Source organism: Varanus komodoensis, unplaced genomic scaffold (assembly GCF_004798865.1).
Source record: "Varanus komodoensis strain SLA01 unplaced genomic scaffold, ASM479886v1 scaffold9, whole genome shotgun sequence".
Taxonomy (NCBI): Eukaryota; Metazoa; Chordata; class Lepidosauria; order Squamata; family Varanidae; genus Varanus; species Varanus komodoensis.
In genome coordinates this window covers 19,384,725-19,393,762 of record NW_025336598.1, presented here as the reverse complement: position 1 = coordinate 19,393,762, position 9,038 = coordinate 19,384,725, and the positions used below count along the sequence as shown (strand labels likewise).

The 9,038-nt window shown below is 38.6% G+C and overlaps 1 protein-coding gene across 4 annotated transcripts in view; it reads right to left on the bottom strand.

Annotated features, from left to right (window-relative positions):
* Positions 1-4,677: 4,677 nt before the first annotated feature.
* The window catches only part of FAM114A1 (family with sequence similarity 114 member A1), a 39,349-nt gene continuing 34,988 nt past the window's right edge, over positions 4,678-9,038 (bottom strand). For all 4 annotated transcript variants that reach the window (XM_044418418.1, XM_044418420.1, XM_044418419.1 and 1 more), the window contains one exon: positions 4,678-8,615. In XM_044418418.1, coding sequence (XP_044274353.1) covers positions 8,514-8,615 — 102 coding nt within the window. In that variant the 3' untranslated portion in view covers positions 4,678-8,513. The remainder of the gene's footprint in view (positions 8,616-9,038) is intronic.

The following is a 9,038-nucleotide window of genomic DNA, read 5'->3' as shown; positions in this document are numbered from 1 at the left end:
CCTAAGGGTGGTTGCACCAACAATTTTTATAAAAGGGAGTACAATCTTTTCAATTCCTTACAATTTTCATCAGATTTGTGCTCCTCCATCAGATCCCCCACACATCCCTAATTGGGTTGCAGTCACTGAAATTAATAGCGGCTTACCTGATTTGATTCTCTTTGAACTACAAATTTAGCAATATTCCAACCTGTTTCAATGTGCATGTTTACCACTTGGGTTCCATTTGTGGAAGAGCCATTACAAACATGTCACAAAACCCATGTCCCTTTAAAAACATTGCTTTTGAATGGGATCAGTTCAAACCACTGCTGGTCATCAAGTCCTGAGGAATCAACTAATGGACATTTGAAGTAACCTACAGTTTGTTAATGGCTGGATCTTGATGAACATCTCTCGTTTAAAGGAATTTCATGGAAGAGTTGCAGCACAATGGTGAAACCTGGGCATGTGCTTAACATGCAGAAGGCCCTAAATTCAAACTCTGCCTTCTCCAGGTACAGCTTGGAAACGTGCTTGTACCAAAGCCTTGAAAACTGGTGACCATCAGGGTAAAGATGGCTTCTCTAACCTGGTGCCCTCCAGATACGTTGGACTATACTGGTTGGAGCCAATGAAGTTCTAATCTGGTACTGAGCTACATGGACCAAAGCTGTGAATCACCTAATCCTGTACCAAACTCCCCTCCAGATGTTTTGGATTACAACCTGTATTAGCCCTAGAGCACATTGACAATGTGGGCAGAGGGCGGGGCGGGGAGGCATTCTATTTCAATACATCTAGAGGGCAGCAGGGGAAGGCCAGCCCAACTCATACTTCCTATATAATTGCAAAAGAAGTAGAAGATTGTCACCATGACTCAGATTTAGAGCTGTGCATCACCTCATCTGCTCTGGTTTATCAAGGACATTTCATACACAGAAACAGGTTTTTGTTTTGTATTGGGCATTGCCTTGATAATATCTTCCAGGGGAAAAGTCAGCTCTTCCCTTCATTAGGTTATCAGTACTATCATTCTCTTCTGGAACATTTGTTGCTGTATCTGAAATTCCTGGATTGGAGCCAATGGGAGTTGTTCCATTTACATTTCTGCAAGCAGGCGTTAAAGGGTTACAGCAAACTGTAGAATTATCCTTGATTTGGGCCTATACAGCACAAGCTTGCTTGCTTTCTTTCACTCACTAGAGGAACCAAATGGATGGGTAATACCTGATGAATTGCAATCCTATTTTTGCACAAGCACAAGTCATTAGTATTCAGACTCATTATCTCTACTGCAACTTTTCCTTACTTCCCATTCATTACTGCTCCTGAGAACATAATGGAGCTGTTTGGGCAGAGCTGGGTCTCAAATTCATTCTGTGCTGACACATTATTTGTGGGTACAGTTTCACCATAAATTACTAAGAGCGGAAAGAAATTGCCAAGCCAGGGCTTCAGACTCCCTTGTGCTAAATCCATCAGGATGAACAGATTGTAAACTGCCCATTGCAAATATGATATGCAGCAATTTAGCATCCTGTTAATACTTCATAATGTCAGTCCCATCCATTTATATGTCTTTCCCCCCAGAAGCTTTGGAAATTGCTTCTCTCATTGCTATATGCCATGCCCAGCAGTTCAAATTTGATAAGCGCTGTGAACACTTATTTTTTTTAAACATGTGTTAGTCTAAATTGACATAGTCATTTAAAAAAATAGACAAGTTTGAATCTGTGGTTTCTGCATTTTCAATTTTCTTCTGAAGACAGTAGGGGGAAATTACTGATCACGCGCATGTTTCTTTATTTGAATGCCCTGCATATATTTTAGTACATGCCACAAATTCAAAGGTTATTTTATATACAGCTAAGGATGTTATGTATACTCATCAGGATTTTTGATGGACTTTTTTTGGTGGGGGGATGAACAGCCAACTATAATGCTGGTTCATATTCCATGGGGATACTTGGGAAAGGCAGCTTCAGGGAGTGCCTAACCTAGGAGGAGCAGACCAAGAATTTTATCATGGTTCCTCTGGACTTTTGAGGTGCTATATGCAAAGAAATAATTCAGATGACAGTGGCATACCCTTTTGTCAGCCTTGGGGCAACAGGGAATGCCCAACCATGCTTCTTGACTTGGCCTTATTTCAAAGCTCAACTACATTCCAAAAAGAGTTTGCTGTGCAGCCTAGGAGTTGTCCAGAGGCCTTCTGAGTACATAGAACTTTTCATATTACTGTCTGGATTGCTCTTATAGCTCCACTAAAGCTGATATAGTGAATTTGGATTTAACTGTGATAAAGACTGTTTTAAAGAAATAAATGCTGCTAGGCTGAAGTTGAAATCTGAGACAAGCTCTGAATGCTGTGCTTTTTGTACATTTCAAGAGCTGTGGGATATAAACTCTTGAGTAGATGCCACAAAAAGTAGGCATGTTCAGCTCAGGATGTAATGCTATGCATATTTATACAGAAAATATTTTAAAACTCCTGTCATTGGAATATTAAGGGCCGTAGGCCTTTTTTCCTGTCCAAAGATACATTTATACATTTACCTCAGACCATCAAACCACCCTTTCTTTGTCCCTTGTTCTTTATTTCTTTTAGGCTGAAATTCTGTGCACACTTACTTGGGATTAAGCCCCACTGAACTCAATTCTGAATATCCATGTATAGGAGAGTTTTCTGAATGTGTTGTATGTTGGTTTCTTTTCACGCTCAGGTTATATTTTATTCTACTGAAGAAACATTGCTTTCAGGAGCAGCTACAAATAGATGTTATCTCTTACTTATTTTGAGCAATGCTATGCAGTTCCATCACAGTATCTGTTTTATTAGTTTGTCATCAGACTAAATATATTTTCTTCCCTGCAAGTCTGTTCTTTACCTGGATCTTTTTAAAAATTAATATTTGAATTGTACATTTATGTGCAAGTCTAATAAATAAACCTAGAATCTATTTAAGATCTGTAAGAGATTATGCCGAGGCACTTATGAAACACCATGAGTTTGAAATGGGCTTAGCATACAGTACTATGCAAGTTTAGACAGAAAAAAGGTCTGTAACTCCTAGCATGTCTGGGCTAGCTATGGGACCTATATACTTTTTTCCTAAATTTTCCATAGGATTTTGCTATTAGTTATGCTTCGATGAAATCTCTGTAAATGATTAACTTAGACCTAATTGATTTCAGTGGTCTATTGTTAAGTATGACCAACTCTGAATCAATTCCTGTATTTAGATAACTCCAAATGAAGTGTGGTTTAATTGTTTTGAAGTTCACAGTAGCAGAAATAAATCATTTCTGGCCCCAGTTCCTTCCCTATTTGACAGCTAGATTACAGCAACTTCAAAGGAGGCTGAATTTTTGACAGTCTCTTATTAAGACATGTGGAGAGATTATTGTAAAAAGGTTCTCAAGTCCTTTTCTAGCTTTTATATTACTTTGAGAGCAGTAGAGCAGACTGCCATCAAAATTAAAATGGAATGCTTCATGGCTAATCTTACAGCACACCATTGTATGGTGAAGTAGTAGTAGTAACTTCTCAAGGTTACACAAGCAACATATGCAACATCTGTTTACTTAGGACTTACACTCAGGTAAGTGTGTAATGCTCTGCTGTTTAAGAGGTCTAAGACATTTTGCTAAGTAGGTTTGGTGCATTTCGGGGACTGGAGGACTTTTGACACATTGGCTAAATTATTTTCTCTTTTAACTTAAAAGTTGCTGCCTCTTCAAGCAGTGGCTTGGTTGTCCTTAACAAACCAGGTATTCTGTTTAAAATGTGGCCAATATAACCCTAGGAATGATGCTAGATAAAAGATGATGAAAGATGGAACATTCTGGTCACAACTTAAACTGTAGCAGCTGCTTGGAGCAATGGTTGTTGTTGATTTAAAAAAATACATACTTAAAAGTTTTTAGAAAGTGGGGAACAGAAAGAACTCTCAGCCACCTCACTGAACAGTAAGTACACCCAAAAAGCACCAATATTCTCCATGTACCTGATCTGTGAAAGATGTAGAATTCCTCTTTTCCCTAGTCTAAGGGCCACTGGGAGTTTGAGGTTTTGCCCATCTCGTAGGAAGACCAGCCAGACAGGGAAATTTGCTTCCCTGTCAGAAAATACACTTGCTCCAAATGCTAGTTGCTCTGGGACTGAGGGACAGCAGAACTGGGCCCCTTCCATAAGCCAGAAGATTAAGTGCTGCTGAGTTACTTGTGGAACTATGGGAGTTTTTTTATTTCTACCATTACTGTAAGACAATTTGAGGATCTTTGGATCATAGGGTAGGGTATAAATCTTGAAAACGAATCATCTTTAACAGGTCTGCACAGCTTGTGGCCAACCAAGCTGAACACATTTCATCAGTCACATATGGGTGCCTGCCAGCAAGCTGGACAGTCTGTTTTTGTAGCCCCAGGAAGGCAACAAACAAGAAACAGATTAAATTGAGCTTTTAATAAAATAGGAGGTTTATTGAACTCTGAATATACAAGGTTGGTAGGCAATGTTTATCTGGCTGAGTCACATGTTTTACTTTGGTCCTTCACGTGCCAAAGATTCTAATGCCATTGGTATTCACTGAAATGGCTACTGAAGCTTCACCTAGAAAGTATATTGAATAAAAGTGCCTGCATGTGTGTGTGGGCGGAGGGGGTGTTGGGAAGAAAGAACAAACTGTATTTTTCCAATAATTTTTATTACGATTAGAACAGTTTAACCATTTAAAACAGCTTGTCAGTTTCAGTGGGTTAAGGGTAAGTAGTGATTCTTTTTTCCAAAATAATTTCTTTTTTCTTTTTTTCAGTACTTTTTATAAATTGCCTGTGGTTTAGTCATGGCAGGCTTAAGACATGAAGGAGAGGCTTCATATTTGAATCAAGCAAAACATAAAGAAAAGCAGCGAGTTGAATCATCTTTATAACATTTGTGAAACACATATACTAAACCTAAGTGTGGCTTATCAAATAGATTCCTGAAATTGATGGGGTTACTCAGAATGAGCAGCAAAATTGTTCATGCTTTATTTAAGCATGAAATTATTCTTCTTCCCACCTATACTGGATCTTGAGTTCCTGGATTTGGTTTATTCTGTAACTAATTCCTTCTCCAATCATGGCTTGTGCAAATTTGAGTGGACCTCTTCCTCTCTTTTCTATTACTGGCATCATTTACTTACTCCAGAATTTTTCTCTTCAAATGTACTCAAGTAAAGGTGCAATCCTATGCAAATTTAGACAGAAAGTAGGTCTATAAATGGTTTTCTGTTGTGCAACTCATTCACATCTAACATGTGGCTCAGTTGAGCTGCAATCATTTATTACTTCAGTACTTCCTGGCCCCCTATACTGGACTAATTAGCACAAAGAAAGTAACTAACAATATGGCATGTGAACTAGGGGAGCATGGTTTGTTGAAGGACAACAAATGTACAACAACCCGTGTTTTACTGAAAGGTTGTTTCCCCCTCCAACACATCATGACAGCAGGGATGGTATGACACAACAAGCTTCATCTGGGTGGGGATTATGCAAATCATGCCCAGCATGAACCACAATTTAGATAAATCATCATGGGCACAGTGCCATATTTAAGGTGTGAATTGTCGCAGGTACAATTTCCATGGTAGCTTAGTTGGATTATGCAAACTTAGTCCTTTGTCAACCTCTAGGAGGCTGTAATTTCCTGGGATACTCCCTGGCAGCATCTTCATAAAAATGAATGGAAGTTGTGCAAGAGCACTTCCTTGCACCCATTAATTTTAAAGGGGGTTCCACTGGGGAAGTGTCTAATGGAAGATATTCTAACATGGTGTAGGCAGTTCTGAATCTTCTAAATAGCAAGAGTGAGATATAAAATAAAATGTTAGTACAAAAGAAAGTAAAAAATGCTATTTTTTAGGATGAAAACTTAAGAACACATGAAAAATAAGCAAGTCTTGTATTTCAGCATTATCTTACTGGAGCACGTCCTTCAGTATTCATGAGTTAGCAGAAGCTACAAATCATTACAAAAACTACATTATTACAAAGAATAAACTATGCATATGTGAGAGAGAAGAAATATTATTCCCACAAACTATGGACAGAATTCACAACTATGTAGATAAATGGAATTTTTAAAATCCATTTTAAAATGTTCTGCATACAAAATTATATGCATATTATCCATATGATAGCTTTGGTCTAGTCCATACATTAAAAAAAATAGGGGTTAAGCCTTAGGATGTGACAGTGTGACAGAGCCCATGCTTTATATGCACCAAGTCCCAAGCTGAATTCCCAGAATCTCCAGGCTGTGCTGGAAAAATTCAGTCCTGAAATGCTGGAGATCAGCTGCCATTTAGTGTCAACAATACTGAGCTAAATGAGCCAATGATCTGACCTGGTGTAGGCCTGGGAAGCTGGTGACTCCTGTCAGTGGGGCTCCTTCCTTATCTATAGTTTCCACAAAGCTCAAAATAAAAGCTGTAATGGATAAGGAACCCCTGTAACATAGACATCAGCTTGGCCAGTGTATAGGATACTTCCTATCTTCCCAAGTTTGCTATAGGACTACATGCACCTTCCTACCATCTCTTCTACCTGGATTCACTGTTTTATGGAACTGTCACCAACACAAGTTAAACTAACCCAAAGGTGCTTCTAAAGTCCATTTGAGATTCTTGATTACAATTAATGCTTATACTCAATTTAGGAGGCACCTGTGAGTTAATTCAATTGGGATTGGCAATGGTCACACATAATGCTGAGCTGGGTGGTAAATGATGGGCTTGCAGATGAAATTCATGTATGAAAGGAGGGATGTGGAAGGAACATATGATCCTACCAGACATTTCTTTGGCTCTTTGTCTTTGGGCACCTCTGATCTCCGATACATCGTTCTAAAAGTGAACATTACAGAAACTGAAGAAGGTATGCTGAAGTCTGACAAAACCAGTGCTAATTCAATGGTTTATGATTTACAGCACAATTCTTTGCAGAACGGCCCAGAAGTAAGTCCCAAAGAGTCCTGTTCTATATAACAGTTTATACGGGAATGCAACCTAAATAATTTAGTTTTGCATTGGTGGATTTCAGGAATTTTATTTTTCAGACAACTATAGACTGACAAAACTTTTAAATTAGCTAGTTGATTTTCATTAGATAAACACTGCCAGCACATATAGCTTCACAAAGGGTGATATGAAAGCAGGCATCAAATGGGAACAGTTTGCTCCATGTTTCACTTAGTAGCTTCTTTCTTACTCATTTCCTGAAGGACAAAGCTTTACCCCACTACATGCATAATTTAAGCTTTCTGGCAAAACCAGCAGCTAAGGGCTGCTTCAAATAAGCAATCTACTGTTTTAAATGATTCTCCTACCATCTCTTTAAAATATCCCCCAAGGCTTACAACATATTCCTGCACAACCTTTAGTTAAAAGATCACCTCTGTTAAGGCAATCCATTTTCATCATTCCTTCTAGTCGTTCTCTCACAGGATTAACTCTGTGCATTCTACCTAGATGAGCTTCTAAAAACCAAAGGGGATTATTTCCTGGAATATGCCTAATATAATGGATGTTTTGCAAAATCCTGCTTGTAGTGTTTTCACGTACAGCATTTTAACAAACCAACAGCTCATTATTCAAAGAGATTAATGGCAGGCAAAGTAGTATATGATGCTTGCAAGTAATTTTTCCCTAAACTGAAAATAGCATTTCTACCCTAAATCATGTATTGGTTTGGCAAGATACTCATTGGCAAGGAACATGACGCTAACATCACATTTCAGGCAGCAAACATGGGAGTTGCACCCATGTTTCCCACAGCAAAAACCTGAAGCAAGCTAGGGCTAGGTGGACTGTGCCACTCGGATATGATAAGGATATGATCCAATCTCCTGATAAGGATATGATCCAATCTCCTTTCCTTCCTTCACCACCACCACCACATTTCTATACTGCCCATAGCCAAAGCTCTCTGGGCAGTTTCCAACAATAATCATACACTCAAGTCACCCATCCAGATTCTAACCAGGGCTGACTCTGCTTAGCTTCCAAGTTTAGACAGGATCTGGCACTTCAGTCACAAAGAGGTCCATTTTTTTGATGGTCTGGCTTTACTGGCTGCCCATTCCTCAGACTTGGAGTGACAAGAAAATCCTCACTTTGGAGAGTACCAAATCATAATTAAATGTTCCAGACTGCTTTTACTGCAATGGATTTCACTTTGGCAATGTAGACATATAGGCAAATGTTTCAGAATGGGATGCATGTTATTTAGTACAACAATGGCCAAAACCAATGTCAATCAATGAAACTGACCTAGACATGTTTTACCATATGATGCAAGAATTATGAATCCTCCCCCTATAATAGAATAATGTGTTTAAATAGTTAACTAAATAGAAAAGTGTTATTCAGTATCGTATGTGCAAAATTGCATTTAGTGTCCCTTAAAAGACTCTTTGATAGCCTATTGGCATTGGACATATTTTTGAATTTCGCACGCAACCAAGAGAATAGGCTCATGCAAGGTGGTCACTGCTGTACTTTCAAACAAGTTGTCTGGATATGGGAGACCTGGAGAACTGGAAGCAATAACTGGAAAGCATCTTGGATGTAAGTGGTGCTGTTACAGCCCTGATGAACAAAGAAAATGTGTTAATAAAGTAGCATGTAGCATACATCATTGACTCTTCAGTCCCACATATCTTGAAATCACTGGAACCTGCTTCTGAATGAGGGACAACACCAAAGACTGGAATCACTTCAAGAAATGCAGCATTTGCTGATGTTTTTCAAACATGCACATGTGACTAGGCAATCAGATTAGTACAAGAGTGCTGGACATATGTGCTCAGATGTTTCAACATGCATGTGCGTGTGTTTGTGAAACCAATATATTTTATGCTTGCTGAAAGAAACACTGAGGTTTACTGCAATAGACTGAATAATCAATACTATGTTCATGAAGACTATCAAATTTCACGGCTTGGTAAGCTCATATAACCCTGATATTAGCTTAGTATTTGTATATTGCTTTCAGGTGCTCAAAGCACTTAT